This window comes from Salvelinus alpinus, chromosome 7, assembly GCF_045679555.1.
Source record: "Salvelinus alpinus chromosome 7, SLU_Salpinus.1, whole genome shotgun sequence".
NCBI classification, from domain to species: Eukaryota; Metazoa; Chordata; class Actinopteri; order Salmoniformes; family Salmonidae; genus Salvelinus; species Salvelinus alpinus.
The window spans coordinates 65,717,247-65,738,546 of record NC_092092.1 but is presented as its reverse complement, the minus strand read 5'-3'; the positions used below and the strand labels follow the sequence as shown (position 1 = coordinate 65,738,546).

Genomic DNA, 21,300 nt, shown 5'->3' with positions numbered 1-21,300 from the left:
TTCAAAAATGATTTTGAATTGTGTTTGGTAGTCAACGAATATCAACATTTGAAGGACATTTATCTTCTGCTTGGATAGTTCCATCTGTACCACTGATTTAGGGCTCTATTAAATCAGATCCACTTTAGCCAACATCCACAAAGCGGTTGTTTTGGCAGAGTCAGGGGTGAAACTGCGTTAGAGCTGTCAAATCCAAAAGTGAGTGTTGGCATTATACCTAAATCAGACATTGGCTGCAGAGAGTCACAGAAATCCCATGCAGCCTTGTTCACAAGTTTAACACTGGAATGTGAGATGTAATCTACACCTCAATTAAGCTGATAGAAATTATCATTATTTAGTTTAAGGATTTTTCAATTTGAGCATAATTATTATTATATATTTTTTTTTTATATAGCCGACATTTTCCCACTCTGAACGGGGCGGGTCTGGCTTCATGACAATGATTCCAAGAGCAGCTGCTCACCGATTTGATGGCTCCAACACAGTTCCACCTCCGACTCCACCAAAACATCTGCTTGATCTGATTAAATCTAGGCCTTAGTCTGGCTTTAATTCCAGTTTGTCTACAAATTAGTAATTGATATGTTGGATTCACGTCTCGATCTTAACGAAAAATCTAAGTTGAAGTTGCACTATGCAGAAATCGCTCTACCATTTCCTGTTTGCTACCATTCTAATAGTTTGCCTAATTTCAGTTTAAGTGACAAAATAAGCTAGTATAGTGTAGAGAATCATTGTACCATCTAAACCGCTGTGAAATATATTTTCCATAACAAAACCAAAAGTAGAAGATCCAAAAAACAAACCTTAAGAATGGGAGGCATAGAAATAGGTCACATAGAACAGATCTACTGCTTCTTAGACTTGCTTTCAATGATAATGACACATGATCTACAGTGCATTTGGAAGGTATTGTTACGTTACAGCTTTATTCTACAATTGATTAAAAAAATAAAATCCTCATCAATCAACACACAATACCCCATAATGAAAAAGCAAAAAAAACTGGTTTATTGACATTTTTGCACATTTAAAAAAAAAAAGTTAAATTACTTATTTACATAAGTATTCAGTCCCTTTGCTATGAGGCTCGAAGTTTAGCTCAGGTGCATCCTGTTTCTATGAATCATCCTTGAGATGTTTCTACAACTTGATTGGAGTCCACCTGTGGTAAATTCAATTAATTGGACATGATTTGGAAAGACACACACCTGTCTATATAAGGTCCCACAGTTGACAGTGCATGTCAGAGCAAAAACCAATCTATGAGGTCGAAGGAATTGTCCGTAGAGCTCCAAGACAGGATTGTGTCGAGGCACAGATCTGGGTAAGGGCACCAAAAATTGTCTGCAGTTAAGCCTCCATCACTCTTAAATGGAAGAAGTTTGGAACCACGAAGACTCTTCCTAGAGCTGGCCACCCGGTCAAACTGAGCAATCAGGGGAGAAGGGCCTTGGTCAGGGAGGTAATCAAGAACCCGATGGTCACTCTGACAGATCTCCAGAGTTCCTCTGGGGAGATGGTAGAACCTTCCAGAAGGACAAACATCGCTGCAGCACTCCAAAAATTATGCCTTTATGGTAGAGTGGCCAGACGGAAGCCACTCCTCAGTAAAAGGCACATGACAGCCCGCTTAGAGTTTGCTAAAAGGCACCTAAAGGACTCTCAGACCATGAGAAACAAGATTCTCTGGTCTGATGAAACCAAGATGAATCTCTTTGGCCTGAATGCCAAGTGTCATGTCTGGAGGAAACCTGCCACCATTCCTACTGTAAAGCATGGTGATGGTGCTGTGGGGATGTTTTTCAGCAGCAGGGACTGGGTCGACTAGTCAGGATTGAGCAAAAGATGAACGGAGGAAAGTACAGAGAGATCCTTGATGAAAACCTGATCCAGAGCGCTCAAGACTTCAGACTGGGCCAAAGGTTCACCTTCCAACAGGACAGCGACCCTAAGTACACAGCCAAGACAACAGTCTCTGAATGTCATTGAGTTGCCCAGCCAGAGACAAACTGGAATTAAAGCCAGACTATGTCAGTTGCACAGATGGAACTATCCAAGCAGAAGATACATCTTCAAATGTTGATATTTGCTTGTGTTGACAACCAAACACAATTCCATATCACTAAATATCATTCAATTTGAAATCAACCAGAGCTTGAACCCCTGGGCCTTTATTAGAGTCCACAAATGTTGTCTATTTTTAGTTGAATCCTGGGTTGAATTGAAACAATAGCTGTTGATGACTTTACAAATGCTATATAGTCCTAAATAGCCTCATTGATGATATTTGACTGTTAAAGTTTGGTTCCATTTCATTTGCTCTGTTAAACCTTCCATTTCTAATGACTTTCATAGCAGCAGTGATTTAGTTGAGATTTCTCTGCAAAAATTCTAACAATTCTCACAATTAATAATAGTCAGTAACAACTATTATAGCTAAGCAGGGCTGGGCTTGGTTACAAGCCTGGATGGGAGACCAAAGGTATACTGTAGATAGATCAATTCTCCAGTAGGAGGTGTTGCCCAGACATTTTTTTCTGATAGTGGAAATTATGTTGAAGATCTGACGTTGCTTTCAAGGTACAAATTCAAAATATTTTATACAAGGTTAGAAATTTGGTTACCATGATGACATTGACATTTCACCCTGAAAACAACAGTGACTTTCTTCAAATCCAATGTATTTTCCACATCACAATACATTGACAAAACCAGTTTGTGCCCAGTGGGTTGGCATTCCAGGGTGATGGAAGGGACATTTGGCCAGGCCAAACATGCTTCTGCAATGCACTTTGCAAACTGAAAGCTCTGATTGTCCCCCAGGGATCCTGTGGTTCTCACTCTAAATCAGTCCCTGTGTAGACAATTCCAAGACCTATTGACTTGTGTAATGGCTTGATGATTAGAACACAGTCAACAAATATTCAATTATAGTCCACAATTGTTTAGCAGACACTCATATCCAGAGCAACTTAAGTCGTGAGTGCATACATTTTCATACTTCATCCATGGGAATCTAACCCACAACCCTGGCATTCCAAGTGCCATGCTCTACCAAGTGAGGCACAAAGGACAATATCAGCTATAGCAGTTGGTCAACGGGACAACATTAACAACAATAATCAAAGGTCAAAATAACCATACATATAACAATAATATATATACATATAACAATAATTTATATACATATAACAACATTGTGCAAGTTGGTTGGTCTGTCAGACACTGTCCCTCATCTTTTGGCAGTCAGCAATGTAGTGCGCTGCCAACCCACAGCTCTCTGCGTCCTCCCCCAACAGGACGGGTAGCCTATTCTCATCAGAGAGGTCTTTGAAAAGCTTGAATAAGGGTTTCAAATTTGGGGAAATGACACTCTCTAATTGTTTTATGTTTTTGACATTTTGTCAGGAAATTCCTCTAAATAACTACCGGAACAGGATTCCAGCATCCTTCCTGTTACATGAGCTCCTGCTGGACAGTAGCTGCCTGTGGTATCATTACTGAGTTGTGTTGTGATGGTTGGGATGGAATGTACTCCATGACTGGACATTGATATGAGTCTGTATTAAAGATCCAGCTGCAGTACAATCAGAAAGCTCCTAGAGGAGGCAGACGACTGTTGAAGACAGATAAAGCAAACTAAAGGAATGCTACATTCAAGGAACATGCTGTGTTAGACCTTCACAATGTTCTATATGTGATGAGAAAGTGGCTGAATGTTAATGGTACTGTATAAAGCTTAAATAAGACCTTAGCAAAGAGAAGGCCATTTCATGTACCTGTAGTTTCAGAGGGCATGCATGTCTATTGAGACAGTACTTGTTTACGTGATGCCTCTAAACACTCCAAAGCTGTCCAATGCCCTGCCTCTCCTGGTAATGTGTAGAGGAAAAGGCCTCTACATTCATGTTCCCTCCTTTGCCTCTCAAAAATATGGGATTGTTGTTTCTTATGACGACGACTGCCGGACAGAGGAGATGGAATGTCTTTAGATCCTTTGTTTAATAAGAGGACAATGCGAGGGGAGCAAGCGAAGGGACGACTAGTGTGAATATGCGAAATAAGCCCACTATGGATTTGGGACAGCACTTTGTCTCCAGTGGACATTCCAGACCAGGAGGAGGGAAGATTTATCTTACGCCATGTGTTTCTAAATCCAACTCACAGAAGGCTAAACAAATTTAGACTGTGACTTAGCTCAGGTTTCCTCTCGTCCTGATGCTCCTTTCTAGCTAGTAGCTAAATCCCTCCAGTCTTCCAGTCCTCCAGGTCCAGGGCATTGATAGGTGGTGGAGGCCCAGTCACCGGATCTCATGCAGGGCACACTGTGAATACCATGCACCATTCTGGTCTGGGTGAAAGCAGTGTCATATGGAAAGGTTTACGTCTGAAACAAGCCCACTTGTTAGATGTCACATATCTAATATGTTGAAGTGATGAATCATCAGATCACCTGACTGGGTGTTCAGAAGAAGGTATCTCCCTGACGACCGGACGGGTTTCCCTCCTGAAGACAATCCTATCATGAGATCCAGTCTGTCTGTCGTTAAATGGAGCCTCTGCTTTAAGGGTCATGTGCCACTCACACTAACAACCCCATCTCTCTGGAGTGTTGGGGTTACCTCATACACATGTCCATTTTCCTCCCAACTCTGTGACATGGTGGATGCTTTTCTTGTTAGCCTATCTGCTTGTCCTGGTCAAATTTGATCTGGTACAATCAGTAAATGTCTCAGTGCTTGGCCAGGAAGAAGAAGAAGTGTGTGTTTAGTGTTTTTTGTGTGATCCTGTCCTCCTCTTAGCAGTGTGATGTGTTGTTGTTTTCATGTGAAGCATTTAGGAGTGTCATGTTGCTACTCTGATGGAGTGTTGAACCTTCCCCTAATGCTGTTGTATTGTGTGGGCAGGGGAGTTTGAGATGCTGGCCAACACTGACGCATCTCCTGGCAGACACTGATGCATCTCCTGGCAGACACTGACGCATCTCCTGGCAAACACTGATGCATCTCCAGATAGATACAGTTATATGAAATCCCATCAAATAGAATGGTTTTCTGTCTTTGGAACTTATTCTGATGAAGACCAGAATAAACTATTGCATGGATTGTGTCTGTATTCCACAGGAATAACCTGCAGTACCATATTTCTGAGTTGGTTCAGTCAACAGCACATGATTTACATTGTTGTAGAGTCTTGGCCCCAAGCTGAGCTCCCTCTGTGGGCCAATGGGATCCCCTTTCTGTATAAATAGACAGAGGTTCATGCCAGTATCCATCAGCATGGTGATTGTGGGAGATTAAAGGAGATGAACAGTGCCTTTCTGAGTCAAACAACATGATCCTTCAGATGGATAGATTATTATGTAACATTTACACACCATGATGATCACTCAGTCGTTGGCTTTTGACACAACACACACACAGGCAGTTAAACTTGGTGTCACATTAAGACAGGACCTCAAGGTGCAGTGTCCTTGGATGTTTCATTTGTACGGTCACATAGGGGGTGTTTTTATACTGAACAAAAATATAAATGCAACATGCAATAATTTCAAAGATTTTGCTGAGTTACAGTTCATATAAGGAAATCAGTCAATTGAAATACATTCATTAGGCCCTAATCTATGTATTTCACATTACTGGGTAGGGACGCAGCCATGGGTTGGCCAGAGAGGGCATAAATCCACCCATTTGGGAGCCAGGCCCAGCCAATCAAAATGAGTCTATCCCCACAAAAGGGTTTTATTAGAAACAGAAGTACCCCCCCTCTCGCCATCTGAAGATCCCGCAGGTGAAGAAGCTGGATGTGGAGGTCCTGGGCTGGTGTGTTCTGCGGTTGTGAGGCTGGTACTGCCAAATTCTCTAAAACAACTTATGTCAATTCTTTGGGAACAGCTCTGGTGGACATTCCTGCAGTCAGCAGGGAACATTTCGGAGATCTTTGATTTCAGTTCATGAAACCAGCACTTGCGTTTATATTTTTGTGTGTAATGGCAATGGCTTTTTTGCACAGCTCCTCCTGAGAAACCCTCAGAGAGTGGGGTCACGGCATGGGATTAGCCATTATTGAGAGCGACCCTGGAGCAATTGGGGTTAAGTGCCTTACTCAAGGGCACATCGACAGATTTTATAATCTAGTCAACTCAGGGATTCAAACCAGCAGCGTTTTTGGTTACTGGCCCAACACTCCTAGCCACTAGGCTACTTACCACACACATAGTGTAGAGAAGTGTACATCTTTAGTTGGTCTGGCGAAAGATTGAATGGTGTTAGCTTTAAGAACTATGGTGTATACAATGAAATAATGATATGGGTGTGTAACAGGTATAAGCATCTGCAGCTCATGCTCATTCTCCCTCCCCTCTGTATAGAAATCAGCAGCTATTGGACACAGTGACACTCCCCCTGGAAAGGCCTGAAACATGGCACAGTAGGTTGAAAGGACATGAATGACTAGAATGAAACATTTTCAATGAAAACCAGTACATCATTTTCCGTAAGATATTGAGACATTGGAATGACATGGGGACAACTGTGTGATTGCACACCGTCTTGGGGTCTGTGTGTGTGTGTGTCTGTGTCTGTGCAGCATTCAGAAGAAGACCAGCACCATGTCCCTGACCATCTCCAGCTCCTCCAAAGCAATCTCCTCATCCTCATCCTCTTCCTCCACTGTGATCCAGCAGCAGAGACACTCCAGCCTGGTGCAGCCCCTCTGCATCAGCCCCCAGAGGGTACCTGACACACACACACACACTCCACATACTCACCAAGCTCGTCACACCTCTATAACACACACACGATATACACACTCAACAGCTTCAACTGCTCCTGATCAATATTGATGATGTCATGTACCCACAGACAGCATATTGACAGTGCTACTTTGTATTTTGGTATCTACTGATTGTTGTTCCATCTTGTTTCTAGACACAGAGTCCATCCTACCCCAGACAGTATTCAGAAGGTGGTGGCGTCGCCCCAACTTTTGTCGAGGTAAAAAAAATACAGGATACATCTTTACCCCCATCTGGTGACTGAATATGGAACTGAAGGTTTAGGTTGGGTTGGCACTATATACATTTCATGAAGGATCCTTCCTCCTTATATCAGTGTGTCCAGTGGCCTGATCCTTGATGTTTCAAATGGATTTACACCTACTCTAGTTCCTTATGACGTCCTAGGCAGTTATCTGAATATGACATAGCTTTTCAGTCAAAAGATGACAAAGACCATTTTCTTACAGTTTTTCTCAATTGCTAAAACACAATTTCTGAAACCTTGCTCCATTTCCTGAAAACATTCAACACAAAACCTCATCTTCAAGCACTATTTACATAACCTCTGACTCCTCTCGCAAGATGAAACATTCGCCTCAAAACAGTTTTACCTGTGTTCAAAATCAAACACTGCTCTCAAATCATAAACAAAGTGATCAAAATGATATACACTCTCAAGCAGTCAGTAAACAATACACCGTAAAATAGAAAACACATTGTTCAAAACATACAATTCTCAGGGAGAAGTACATTTTTAATCTAAAAGAATATTCATATTTTTTCATCATTGTCTTTTGATGAACGAAAACATGCTCAAAATTGATCAGAAATTACTACTCTGCTTTGCTCTTTGCAATTTTGTTTTTCCTCCTCCTTGTACCCCTATTTTTACAGTACTGTACCCTGCATCTCACAAACTTGTCCTTTGTCTCTGTGATACTGTAATTCTTGTTCTTTGTTGATATGAACCTGCAACCAGTCAAAATCTATTGAGCAGTCAGTACTGTTAATAAATGGAAAGCACAATGTTCAGGGCCATACAATTTGTCCATTGTACAGTATACAGCCTACAATGCACTGTACTACAGTATACAATACTAAAAGGGACAAAAATCAAAGGAGTAAACATGTGATCAATGTGCTTCTTCTTGTCTTTGGGCTGGGTCAGGCCAGAGCACTTTGTCGACATCACAAGCAATATTGTCCCTCCTTAGGCAACGGGGGAAGAAGCCTCATGTGTGCCGTATCCAGCCCTGACATGATTCCTCACCTATATCACCACAGGCTAAATCCACGGCTTGCAGCAGATTTACTCTGGTGTAGGGTTGTCTATCATACACTTTCCATCTCCAAGAGGAGAAAAACTCCTCAACCGGATTCAGGAAAGGCGAGTATGGAGGGAGGTACAAGTTCATAAACTGCCCATTGATGTTAAACCATTCCCTTACCTGAGCAGCTCGGTGGAAACTGACATTGTCCCACACTATCACATAGGTGGGAATGGGATTATCATTTAGCTCTTGACCCTGCTGCTCTTGAACCTGCTGCTCAAATAAAATATCTCTTAGATTGGCAATAAATCTTAGAAGGTGCTGGGTGTTATATGGCCCGAGTGTAACAAGGTGATGTTGAACACCATGGTTGCTGATAGCAGCACAGATTGTGACATTGCCACCTCGTTGACCATGGACTTCAACAATGGCCTGCTGTCCAATCATGTTTCGGCCTCTTCTTCTCTTTGTTAGATTGAAGCCTGCTTCATCGACAAAGATGAACTCATGGGGTCTGTCCAAGGATTCCAAGTCAAATATTGTCTGTGTAGAAATACAATATACTGTATGTAGGATTTTGTAAGTCGTACAGAGACAGTGCTATACTGTAGAGTACAATTAGGCTTCTGATTCACATACATTGTATGTACTGAATAGTAATGTCATTCACATAGTATGTGTTAGTACTCTAGACAATCTGGATTACAGTAAATGTTTCTGAATGTACACTTACTTGCACATACTGAGCTCGCAGTTCTTTCACCCTTGGTGAGTTGCGCTCAAAAGGTACTCTGTATACTTGTTTCATTCGCATCCTGTTACGATGGAGGACACAGTCAATTGTGGAAATGCTCACACTGTCGATTCCCTGGAAGTGTGTGTTGTCTTGTATCACTCGTTCCTGGATTTCTCAGTCGTATTGCATTACCTTGAAGGACCATGCCAACTATAACGGCCTCTTGCTCCCGAGTGAATATAGCTGTCCTGCCACCTGCATGTGGCAGCCTTGCAATTCTACAAAAAGTAGTTGTGCAGTTACAAAACATATTCATGCAGTACAATACATACAGTGATTAACTTTACAAATGTCTATTGAAACAGCTGCATATAGTGTAGTACAGTAAATTTGCAATTACAAAAATACAGTAGTATACTGTACCTGTTCTCTTCTCTGAATGTCCTTACTATGGTGGACACAGAAAATCAGCTCAAATTGGGTTGCACTCTAAGTCCTGCTTCCCTCATTGTCAGTCCATGGACAAGAACATGGTCTATAACTGTTGCTCGAATTTCATCAGATATTTCCACTCTTTGTCTTCCTCCTCTTCCTCTTTCTTGCCCTCCTCCTCTTCGCCCACCTCGCATACACACACACGTCCTCGTCTTCTCACATTGTTTCTTTAATCCATTCTCAGACTTTCTCCTTCCCACCTTCAACAACCTGTTTGCTCTCTGAACTGGCTTATATTGGTTGTGTCGCATCATTTGAAACAGGTTAAATCAATTTTTAGTGGTTGTGTTCAATCAATGACATGTGTTCTCTATTTGTATTTGATTGTTGCCACTTGTGTTTACCAGTATGGATGACATGTGCATTAGAGTGCAGAATGTGTTTTGAGAATGTGTTTAGAGTTTTGTTGAAAAGTCTAAGTGAGATCTGCAAATTGTGTTTTACCATGTGAAATGGTTTAAGGTATTGACAATAGACTGCATAATTAGCTAAATGAGTCCAGGCAACTGAGAACTTTGTTCAGCCAATGGGTTTTAGTGTTTTAGCAATTGAGAAAAACTGTAATTGCTGTCAGAGGTTTGTTAACGATTGTTCCCTAAACAGCTACGAAAAAGTATGCACTCACTACTGTAAGTCTGGATAAGAGCGTCTATTAAATGACTAACAGCTGGGTACCCACTGTATGAGCGTAGGGCTGAGGTGAGGAGACTGGTTGAGATAGGAGGAGCTTGGTGGTGATAGTATGTGGGTGTCAACAGCCATTAGCTTTGATCCACTTCTCTCCTGTGTCCAGCGTCTCCATGACATCAGCACGGTCAAGGGTCAGCTGGTGGTTCTAGAGTGCCGTATTGGTGGAACGCCACCACTGCAGGTTCTGTGGTACCGTGAGAACGAGCAGATAGTGGACTCAGCTGACTTCCACATCCTCAGAAAGAGTAAGTAGCAGTAGATCACAGTGTGAAACAGACCAAGAATGACCTTTCAGACACTAAATAGAAATGCTCTTAACGTTCTCCTCCTTTTTCAGAGGCTACTTCTGCATCAGTGCCAGGTGAGTTGGAAAACATACCCAAGGCCCACTGTTGGCTATTGAAGGACACATTTACCCCTGTTTACCACTATAAGATGACCAATCAAACCTGATACATTGGTGCTGGTATGTCCTCCTCTCCTACCTCTACAGAGGAGCTGTGGACCCTTGTCATCCCCGAGGCCTTCCCAGAGGACTCTGGGTTGTTCAAATGTATAGCTGGGAATCAGTTGGGAACAGTATCATGCGACGCCATACTGGAGGTGTACCTAGGTGAGTAGAGACTAGCTTCAGAACTGGTCAGACACACGAGACTACTGTTGTGCTTCTGCACAGCTTTCTTCATCCACTGTAAACTACATACAATCCTGAAATACATTCTGACAATGTGACCACGTCTGTGTCCAGACCTAGAAGAGCAGAAGGAGAAAGAGACGCCCACGGATGAGCAGTCCTTAGAGTCTACCAGGCTGGAACCTTATGACTTTCCCTCTTTACTTCATGACATAGCAGGGATTCCTCCTCCAGAGTGGCCCGAGAGCCCAGTCTGTGAGATTGGTCACCCACTTGAAGAACAGTGAGTTCAACTCTTCTAACATCCTGCAAAAACCCTCAAATTGAAAGATGAATGTCCAGTATGCTGTTCTGTGAGACAGTATTTTTTTTATCAAAATACCTATCAATAATGTAAATGTAAAATTTTGAGGAATTATCTTATAGGTAATCTTTGCTTTAGCAGGGATGCAGAGCTCAGAGAAATACAGTGTTTCCCTAAAGTCATTTTGATTCAACTGCCACAAGAGTGGGCTATTGCCTTGTTTTGAAGTTGCTGGTAGGCTGCAACAGTTTAAAAAGTTGTATGATCGAATTCTCTGTGTACATTAATTAATTAATTAGGACTTGATTAAGAGAGGTATTACTTACAGCGCTGGTAGTTTGGTTTGAAGATGGTTTATCATCTGATTATAATAACAGGGAGGGGATTATTTAGCCTAGTTGTCCTTAAAAAACATGTTTTATTTTAGATAATACAAGGAACTAAGTTTATACCATGTTATTAAATAGGAGATTATAAAGGCTTGTGTGTATGCTAGAAAGGCACAACGAATGGGGGCGACTGTGACATGTAAATAAAAATAAATGCAGGTCAGGGGTCGCATTACAGCCGCGCTCTGAAATCACCTGTGAGTCGGCGCGCACGTCATTCTGCATACCCAATGTGGGTGTACACAAGTTACTACGGACCTGTTGCACTCCAACTCTTATCACAAACATTTAACTCTCCTCTGCGGTGCAGCCTTTATTGAAGTTGAAATAGCATACGATATTTAATCTAGGAACATTTATCCAGGTAAGCTTAATGCATTGTTTGATTCATTTGTCACAGGTGCAATTTATTATGCACGTTTGTAATTGATTTATGTTTTTCTATAATCAATTGCAATATATAAATGTGTAGTCTATATAAAACCTTGTGTGGTCATGTTCTGAGTAAGTAAATGGAAATGACCTGTTAGTGTTGACGTTCATGTCTGCATATCATATCAGTGATTCACTCAGGGAGTTGGTTGAATTGTATATTTTGGAGGTATTTGGCTGTGTTGCATTTCACAAGCGTTTAATTTATTAAGTGTAGTGTCAGTGAGGTCTCTCTATAGGCAAGACTTGGATTACTATCATTTACATTTGCATACCAAAGAGTTAAAGAAACTTTGGCTGCATTCACACAGGCAGCCCAATTCTGGTATTTTTTACACTAATTGGTCTTTTGACCTATAGCATCAGCTCTGAAAAAGATCTGATGTAAAATAACTGATGTGATTGGTCAAAAGACCAATTAGTAGAAAAAATATCAGGATTGGGATGCTTGTGTGTTGGTGCTGCTCTGTAGTGACTGTGTGATTTCATAGGAATGTGATGGTTCAGTAAATGTTTTAAGAAATGTCTTTAGAGCATGGTATTTGTGGTAGTTTAACAATAAAGCAAATCCATGGTAACAGAAGGATGCTGACGCTCACATTTTACAAAATCACATTTACTTGAACAGTGCAGATGCAAAGTTTGGTAACAGAATGATGACAGAAAAAGCAGGAATTGTCATTCTGTTACCAAATGTTACACTGTTCAAGTAAGTGGGTTTTTATTACATTTTAAGTGGAAATTGTTAACATTAACAGTCCTTGTGTATAGAGTTGTATGGTTTGTTTAACTTCGCAATCCTTGTTTTTTGTTTGACATTTTAAAGTGAAATCTGAGTCGGCATCATTCTGTTACTGTGGAATTGCCTAATAGCTACAGTATTCTCAAATGTCTGTTTATTTGACTAGGCAGGGACCGGACCCTTTTCAATACCCCCTGGTTTATAAAAAAAATGCACGTTCTCTCAGTGATGTGGTTCACAAAGCTATAAGTCCCAAAATAGACTGTATAGACAAGTCATTTTCCTAAGATTCTGAGAGCAGACAATTTGAGACTACTGTGATTAGGTTTAAATTATGCCCACTTGTAAAAACAACCAGTCCACTCTTCTCCATTGGGCTCGCTACCTGTTCTGCTTAATAGGACAATATGTCTTTGAATAATGGCTTGCGTCTATGGAATCAACAAAAACACTCACTATTTACTTTTGTTGATTTCCCTCAAAATGGAAAGATTGTCGGCCGCCACCCCTGCCCGGATTCAAATCAAATGTTATTGGTCACATACACATGGTTAGCAGATGTTATTGCGAGTGTAGTGAAATACTCTTGAGTGTCCCGCCAGAGTTCCACAAAAGGAAAACTGGCTGCATTCCAGGGAGAGGACCAGAGCACTCCAATGGCATCTCTCTCTATCCCAGTGTCTCCTCTGGATCACAGGTCATACCATTCCACTGTTCCCAAAGTACCCTGGCCCGTTACATAATGGACAGAGACACCAGCTTGTGTGGTGTGCTGCTGCTCTCTCCATCTGTCAGAGATCGAGGGAATGTATACTGAATTTAAGGTTTGACACTAAAGAGCAGGGCCTTATTGAGTTGGAACGATTACTGAGTAAATCATGTGCAGAGGTGACAACTCCTTATTCTACAACACAGATAATCATCTTGGTTTGATCATTTCTTTCTGAATGACCTTTAGCATTGAGTAGAAATAAGTTGAGTTGTTTCTAGACCCTGCGTGATTCTGTTGATGATCGTTGGCGACAGTGTAGCCTGCTCTGCTCTTACCCACAATGCTCGTCACATGGGCCCGGGTGTCGGAGTTAGATGAGCAGCACCTGCCAGCTAATGTCAGCCTCCTGATTTAGCCACTCACACTTTATTAGAAACATACAGCAACGTGTCCACTTCTCTTGAAGGTCATGTGGACACTGTTTGTGTTCAAGTAATGTTTATTTTACGTGTGTACGGCAAGACAAAGGGAATTGCACACAGATGAACTATTACTATGCAAAAAGGGGCAACTGAAAATGGACTTTCCACCTTTTTAAGAAGGCTGTGCATGGGTGGGTACTGGTGTAACAGTTTTGTTGTAGGAAGGAATGTTGCTTCTATGGTCACCACTTGTCCAGTTAACTTGAGTAATGCAAATTAAGTTACCAAAGTGTTTTCCCTTTCAGGTGTCCAGATTCAGAGCTGCAGAGCTGCAGTAAAAGCCTAGAGGAGCCCTTCAGTGTGAGTGAAGAGGGTATCCACAGCTCAGAGGGTCTGAGGTCACATAAAGCCTGCAGAACCAAAAAAACAACCCCCAAACTGTTCACTCCCAGCAAGCCCAGCTTCCAGAACTCAAGAGACTTTGGAGGCAGTAGCATGAGCAGCAGTGTGGATGACCTGCCCACCTTCTCCCCCAGCCTTTTTGCCCCCAGTGCCTTCAACTATGCCCGGCCACGCCAGTTCATCCAGTCTCAGCCAGCCTTTCAGGCCCCCAGCTACAATGTCGCCAAGGCTATGCCTCAGCCCAACGGGAACAGCAGCAAGGCCTCTCCTTCCTCTTCCAATCTGAGCTTCCCCATTTCCACACCTGCATCCTCACGGCTGACGGTGTTCCCTCGTGATCCTCCTCCTCCTACCTCCTCTGCTGCCCAGTCCATGTCCCCCTCTTGCGCCCCCATGCGCTCCACTATCACTCTCACCCCCAGGGCCTACGCCGGTGTCCCAGCCCCACCTGAGCCCAAGCCCCAGTCCTCTCCAGCTGCCTTCCTCTGCTCTGTCCTGCCCTCTCAGTCCACCCCACATTACAAGCCTGCTCCCATGTCTATTCCTCAGCCTCTATCCCCAGCTCTCTCCCCAAACTCCCTCAACCCCCCCAGCCCTCTTCCCAAGCCCAGGTTTGATGCCTCCCTGCACATGGGACAGGGACTGTCTCTCCCTACACAGAGTCTGCCTATGAGTCAGTCTCCCCACTCTCCACCCCCCCCACCAGTTTCCACGCCACAGCCCCCCTTTCCTCCTCCCCCATGTGTGTCTCTGCCTCCTAGCTACAGAGGGACCCCAAACATGTGAGTTTCTATATTTTTTAACAGTAAATAAAATGTAATATTACTAGTATGTAATAGCATTACGTTTTTAGTGTTAATGGTTCTCTTCTGGCTATCCCGTTCTCGTTCCCTCCCCAGCCTTCCCAAGCACACCCTGAAGAAGGCTCCTGTTCCTAGGTCAGGGTCCCGCAACACGGATGAGGATATCCAGGGCTCCAAGGACGCCCTGATCCAGGATCTGGAGAAGAAGCTGCGTACCAAAGAGGCCCGTAGGCAAAACAGCCAGGTATCCATTTTAACAAACTGACCTGGCGTCAGTGGGGAGGGAAATGTTTGTTTTTGTGTGGATATACAGTATCAGTCAAAAGTTTGGACACTTTTCTTAATTTTTTACTATTTTCTACATTGTAGAATAAAACTATGAAATAACACATATGGAATCATGTAGTAATCAAAATATATTTTATATTTGAGATTCTTCAAAGTAGCCACCCTTTGCCTTGATGACAGCTTTGCACACTCTTGGCATTCTCTCAACCAGCTTCATGAGGTAGTCACCTGGAATGCATTTCAATTAACAGGCGTGCCTTGTTAAAAGTTAATTTGTGGAATTTCTTTCCTTAATGTGTTTGAGCCGATCAGTTGTGTTGTGACAAGGTAGGGGTGGTATACAGAAGATAGCCCTGTTTGGTAAAAGACCAAGTCCATATTATGGCAAGAACAGCTCAAATAAGCAAAGAGAAACTTCAGTCCATTAATTTAAGACATGAAGAACATTTCAAGAACTTTGAAGTTTCTTCAAGTGCAATCGCAAACACCATCAAGCGCTATGATGAAACTGGCTCTCATGAGGACCGCCACAGGAAAGAAAGACCCAGAGTTACCTCTGCTGCAGAGGATAAGTTCACTAGAGTTACCAGCCTTAGAAATTGCAGGCCAAAGAAATGCTTCAGAGTTAAAGTAACAGACACATCTCAACATCAACTGTTCAGAGGAGACTGTGTGAATCAGGCCGTCATGAGCGAATTGCTGCAAACAAACCACTACTAAAGGACACCAATAAGAAGACTTGCTTGGGCCAAGTAACATGAGCAATTGACATTAGACCGGTGGAATTATTTCCTGTGGTCTGATGAGTCCAAATGTGAGATTTTTGGTTCAAACTGGCGTGTCTTTGTGACGCAGAGTAGGTGAACGTATGATCTCCGCATGTGTGGTTCCCACAGTGATGCATGGAGGAGGTGGTGTGGGGTTTCTTTACTGGTGACACCGTTAGTGATTTATTTAGAATTCAAGGCACACTTGACCAGCATGGCTACCACAGCACTCTGCAGTGATACGCCATCCCATCTGGTTTGGGCTTAATGGGACTATAATTTGTTTTTCAACAGGACAATGAACCAAAACACCTCCAGGCTGTGTAAGGGCTATTTGACCAAGAAGGGGAGTGCTGTATCAGATGACCTGGTCTCCACAACCCAATTGAGATGGTTTGGGATGAGTTGGACCTCAGTGACGGAAAAGCAGCCAACAAGTGCTCAGCATATGTGGGAACTCCTTCAAGATGGTTGGAAAAGCATTCCTCATGAAGCTGGTTGAGAGAATACCAAGAGTGTGCAAAGGGTGGCTTCTTTTGAAGAATATAAAATAGATTTGGATTTTTTAAACTTTTTTTGTTGGTTACTACATGATTCCATATGTGTTATTTCATAGTTTTGATGTCTTCACTATTATTCTACAATGTAGAAAATGGTAAAAATAAAGAAACCCTTGAATGAGTAGGTGTCCAAACTTACGACTGGTATGTATGTGGATAGGGAAATGTATAATATGTGAGTCAAGACAGATGCTACAATCTAAATGTTAGTTTAATCCCAAACCACATTAAATAAGTGTTTGTTTACTCCACTACCATATGAATGCTGTACATGAAAATGTGTGGTTCCTATTTGATTTGAACCCATATCAGTGTACATCAGACCATTTAATACCACAATGTGGCCCTGGCAACTATGCAAGAGGAAAATATGGATTTAGTAATTTATCATTCCCTTGTAGCCTTACTGTGTTAATGTCAAGGACACACAATATCCTTGATGCCAGGTTCATTCTTCAATAGAAACCAACTTCCAATGAATGGAGGCTTCATTGGAATCCCAGGGGCTTAGTGGACCAGTATAATATGATCAACACAAGGTAGCTGTTGTGTTGATATAGACCCAATAACATTGGAGGCTGCACTATGGACAGATTTACTGGCACCACTGGTCCCAATTCACTCCCTACCCCTTCCAACTTATCCATAACCCTTCCACGTTTGCAGATCTGAAGCATCTTAATAGGTAGAAAGATTTCAGTGGTGGAGTTTCCACCATATTGCTTCCAATTAACAAATTGGGACCTACTGGCATTTTGCAGTATACTGACTGAACAGTGGCTGGTTTACTGTCTGTCTCTTGACAGAAGCGGTCCTATGAGGAGCGCATGGCTCGGAGGTTGCTGGGTCCAGATAACGCTGCCTCTGTCTTTGAGAATTCCTCTGACTCACAACCCGACCAGGTATAATATACGCATATCACTTCTACATCATCCAGTACAGCCCATTTGGTTTGTAGGAAAGTTATTTAGGGAGGTACCTGCACTTAGACATTTACATTTGATATTTGAGTCATTTAGCAGATGCTCTTATCCAGAGAGACTTAGTGCATTCATCTTGATAGTTAGGTGGGACAACCACATCACAGGCATAGAAAGTACACTTTTCCTCAATACAGTAGTTCACTTAGCTCAAGTCATTATATTTAAATGATACATATTTTGCCATGCTACTGTATGTTTCCAAATGTTCTGATAATAGTTTGTCAGGCTGGGAGCCGTCGTTACTAATAGTATGTGGGTTTTAGGTTAGACAGGATGTTCCTTGTACCGTATGTGACTAGTCCTCTGTCACTGTCCATCACCCCTGAATCCTCCTCACACAATGGGACTGGCCTCTGGCTCTGTTGTCCTCTTCAGTCACAGGAGATAAGTCTACAGCCAATCCACAGCGCTCTTCAAAGAATGCAGCTAGAAATAGCAGGGGTGAAGATTGTGTGCCAAAGCAGCATTTTCCCAGGGATTTGTAGTGTAGGATGCTGGGAAGAGACCACCACACACAGTACAACACATGTGCCCACACCACAGGTATAGCCCCTAGCCCTCTACATCCAACCATCCCCATTGTCCTAGGCATAGTGTCATGTACTTAGGAAGATTAGCAAGTCTGGTTATTTAAAAAGGTTGTTTCAAAGTAATGCATTTCAGGAGAAGGTGCAGCCTTGAACCTAGACAACCTTTGTGGGTCAACTTTAGTGTTGGCTAGTGTAGAGGCAGAGATGAATCGCAGCCTATAAACAGTATAGGAATGGTTTTACACACAGACGGGTCCATTGCATACTTTTAATTCCCAAATCTCTCTGTCTTCTCTTGCAGCCAGAATCACCAGAGGGACGTAACACCGGAGGGATATGGTACCTTTCACCAACGGACGGCAAAAGCATGTGCCTAAATTGATAGTACATTATATACTGGTATACAGTGATGCTGGTATGGAATGTTTACTGCATTACATAATGAAGCAGTAGGTGATGAGAGGGGCGCAGTGCTCCACGTGAGGGTGGAGATATGTGTGAATGAGGCTTGAGGTCTGGGATTGGGAGGCAGGTTCTGATCCGGTTTGGGTTTCCTGGCACTGCCGTGTGTTTGTGCCGTTTCCACCGTCTACCACGGGCTCCGGTTCCCCCCCGGCCATGCCGTAACGAGGACAATTATAGACCATGTACTGAGCGCGCTGACATATCTGTGTGGCTTCCTCACTGGTATTTCCTGGGATTGCCTTGTCTTCCAATGATGATATACTGTATGTAAAGGGCACATGCTGTGCTGCTTGAAGTGAGTTGGTTTGTTGTTAATTTGCTTGTCAATGTTATGGGGTTTTGTGTACTGTTGTTCAGCATGAATGGTGATGCAGCACAATTCATTAGTTCAATTAGCTCTCTGAACCTGAAAAGATGAGAAGAGTGAGCTCTGTTGTCTGCATGAGAACTCCCTCATTCAGCCATCAGAGCAGTTATGAATGAAAGCACCTTTGTTCCTATCCTCTCCTTTTGCTTTCTCGCTCTTTCATTCTTTCTCGCTCTTTCATTCTCTCGCTTTTTCTTATAATTTAAGGGGCAAACACCACTCTGGTACTGATGTCAACGAGGGCTCAGCCATCCAGGAGAAGTGCTATGCCCCGCGCTTCATCCAGGTCCCTCAGGACCTCACGGTGGAGGAGGGCAGGTTCTGTAGGATCCACTTCAAGGTACAGAACTGGATACGCTCTAATCAGTTTAGTAATGCATGTTGATAACTGGACTCATTCAACATTTATAGCTGGGATCCATTTCCTATGTAGGAACTTATTGCTGAGGTATCTTCTGTAAAGACCTTGTTGAACTATGACACTGACTCATGCAACACTTTTATTCAAGTGTAATGAAAGCCTCTGGTGACCAAACATGAAACCCAATAGCCCCTGTGACTAGAATAACCAGGTTGTAAAAGCTGCGCTCTACTCCTTATCACCCCCCACTCTGGGCCCTTGCACTACGCCCCCTCATGACCCCTAGTAGTCCACACTCTCCCAGGGTCCTATTCATTAGTACACACGTAGCAATTTATTTTCTTATTGGGCAGGTCAGGTTGTCCCTCCCTGTTTCAGTCAGTTTTTTCCCCCTAATGAATACACCTCTGGCTGTGCCTTCAGGTGGGGGGTCTGCCCACCCCAGACGTGGCCTGGTACCTGGATGGTAAAGCAATCCGTCCAGACGACTACCACAAGATGCTGGTGTGTGAGAAGGGCGTGCACTCCTTCATCATTGAGATCGTGACGGTGCATCACTCCGGAGTCTACGAGTGTATTGCCAGGAACCGCGCCGGGGAGAACCGCTTCTCCATGAAACTGGAGGTTATCGGTAAGGGCTGTTTTGACTACTGTCAAATCATTTCCCATCGCTTAGCATTGATGACACTGCTCCACCTTCACCCCAACCCCTCATCTCCAGCCCAGGAGGTGCTTCGCCCCCCTACCTTCGTCCAGAAGATGCTGAACTCTCGTGCCTTGGAGGGGGACACAGTGAGGTTAGAGTCTAAGGTGGCTGCCTCCCCTCCACCAAAGCTCTTCTGGAAGAAAGACAAAGACATGCTACGCATTGACCCCACCAGAATGAGGTGGGTGGAACTTCAATTCCATCACTTTCAGGGTGTTTGTATACCTTTTTTAGAAGGAGAAATACTCACAGTAGAGATGGTGATTTCTGTCCCTTAGCTGAGTAGAATATATCTGAAGTGTACATGTGCTAATTAGCTGATATAGCTTTGCTAGGTAACGTGAACCTCTTAGCTGAAAGTGAGAGGTTCTATTGATTCCATTAGAGGTTAATCCAGGCCTGATGTTTGTCTCCCAGCCTGTACCAGGACGGCACAGGAAGTCAGTGCCTGCTCATTGAGAGGCTAGTCAAATCTGATGCAGGCTGGTACACCCTGTCTGCCATCAATGAGGCCGGCATGTCCACCTGCAATGCCAGACTGGATGTAGGAAGTAAGTGGACCTTGTGCATTTGTGTGTGGTTTGAAGTTAAGCACAGACTAGTGTTCAGTTCAGAGGTAAATTGGCTGTTCCCTGTCCATGGTAGCTGTTTAGAATTCAACTCATAAACACCACCAAGGCTTTGGCCATCAACCTCCTGTGGCCCTACACAGCTGTCCTCATGCTGACATCTGCACTAGTGGGACAAGCAGGGATTACAGCTGAGACAGACAAAGTTGTAACCTTGCACTCAGAATGTCTGCTATGGCAGGGCAGTGAAATGGCAATGGCATACTGCACTAGTGTACCATGAATTACCAGTGTTGTACAATAACTTATGTACTGTAGCAGCAGGGGGAAATGTTCTGTTATTCAATATTCGTAGCACTTTCTCCTGTTAGAATGAAGCAGAGGGGCCTCTTTCTAGCTTGCGTTTCTCCAGTGTAAATAGAGGGTAATTCCCTGGAATGTATCCCTTGTCCCGCAAATGGTTGCCATGGCAGTGCAGGTTGTAAAGGCTGATTAGAAACCCATAGCAGATATATTATTACTAGGGAAATGCGGGCCTGGCTGGCTATTGTATTTCCCCTCGATCACATAACATGCCATCTGTTACGCGGACCGAGAGCAGTCATGATGAGGTTAACCTCCATTCAGCCTAGCTCGCTGAAGTCGTCAAGTCTGTAATAGATCAGGTGAGTGTGTATTTTGCTCTGTCCACTCGGGCTTACTAAATGGAAACTGACAACTTTGCTCATATAATTGTCTCAGTACTGTAATATCAGGCTTCAACTGTGCAGTAACATTTGGCCGTGCACTCTGCTGACCAGAAGGAAAGCTTGTCTTTCGACCCCCAAGGGTTGAACCTGTAACTGGAGCTGGGGCTTAATACATCTCTTATATAAGCTGTTATACCAG

At 43.2% G+C, this 21,300-nt stretch overlaps 2 protein-coding genes across 4 annotated transcripts in view; both read left to right on the top strand.

Annotated features, from left to right (window-relative positions):
* LOC139581490 (mitogen-activated protein kinase kinase kinase kinase 4-like) overlaps nucleotides 1-6,644 on the top strand; it is a 143,031-nt gene extending 136,387 nt beyond the window's left edge. Inside the window, exons 33-34 of the transcript XR_011676241.1 lie at nucleotides 6,377-6,435; nucleotides 6,595-6,644. The gene's annotated coding sequence lies outside the window, so the exon portion shown is untranslated. The remainder of the gene's footprint in view (nucleotides 1-6,376; nucleotides 6,436-6,594) is intronic.
* LOC139581491 (myotilin-like) overlaps nucleotides 1-21,300 on the top strand; it is a 32,499-nt gene that overhangs the window by 10,170 nt on the left and 1,029 nt on the right. For 2 of the 3 annotated variants that reach the window (XM_071411304.1, XM_071411302.1), the window contains exons 2-16: nucleotides 6,377-6,435; nucleotides 6,595-6,739; nucleotides 6,936-7,001; nucleotides 10,080-10,221; nucleotides 10,314-10,337; nucleotides 10,470-10,589; nucleotides 10,725-10,893; nucleotides 13,917-14,795; nucleotides 14,913-15,060; nucleotides 17,238-17,333; nucleotides 18,246-18,283; nucleotides 18,984-19,116; nucleotides 19,561-19,768; nucleotides 19,859-20,024; nucleotides 20,261-20,394. In XM_071411304.1, the coding sequence (XP_071267405.1) occupies nucleotides 6,428-6,435; nucleotides 6,595-6,739; nucleotides 6,936-7,001; nucleotides 10,080-10,221; nucleotides 10,314-10,337; nucleotides 10,470-10,589; nucleotides 10,725-10,893; nucleotides 13,917-14,795; nucleotides 14,913-15,060; nucleotides 17,238-17,333; nucleotides 18,246-18,283; nucleotides 18,984-19,116; nucleotides 19,561-19,768; nucleotides 19,859-20,024; nucleotides 20,261-20,394 (2,476 nt within the window). In that variant the 5' untranslated portion in view covers nucleotides 6,377-6,427. The remainder of the gene's footprint in view (nucleotides 1-6,376; nucleotides 6,436-6,594; nucleotides 6,740-6,935; nucleotides 7,002-10,079; nucleotides 10,222-10,313; nucleotides 10,338-10,469; nucleotides 10,590-10,724; nucleotides 10,894-13,916; nucleotides 14,796-14,912; nucleotides 15,061-17,237; nucleotides 17,334-18,245; nucleotides 18,284-18,983; nucleotides 19,117-19,560; nucleotides 19,769-19,858; nucleotides 20,025-20,260; nucleotides 20,395-21,300) is intronic. The other variant, XM_071411305.1, reaches the window with a different exon arrangement.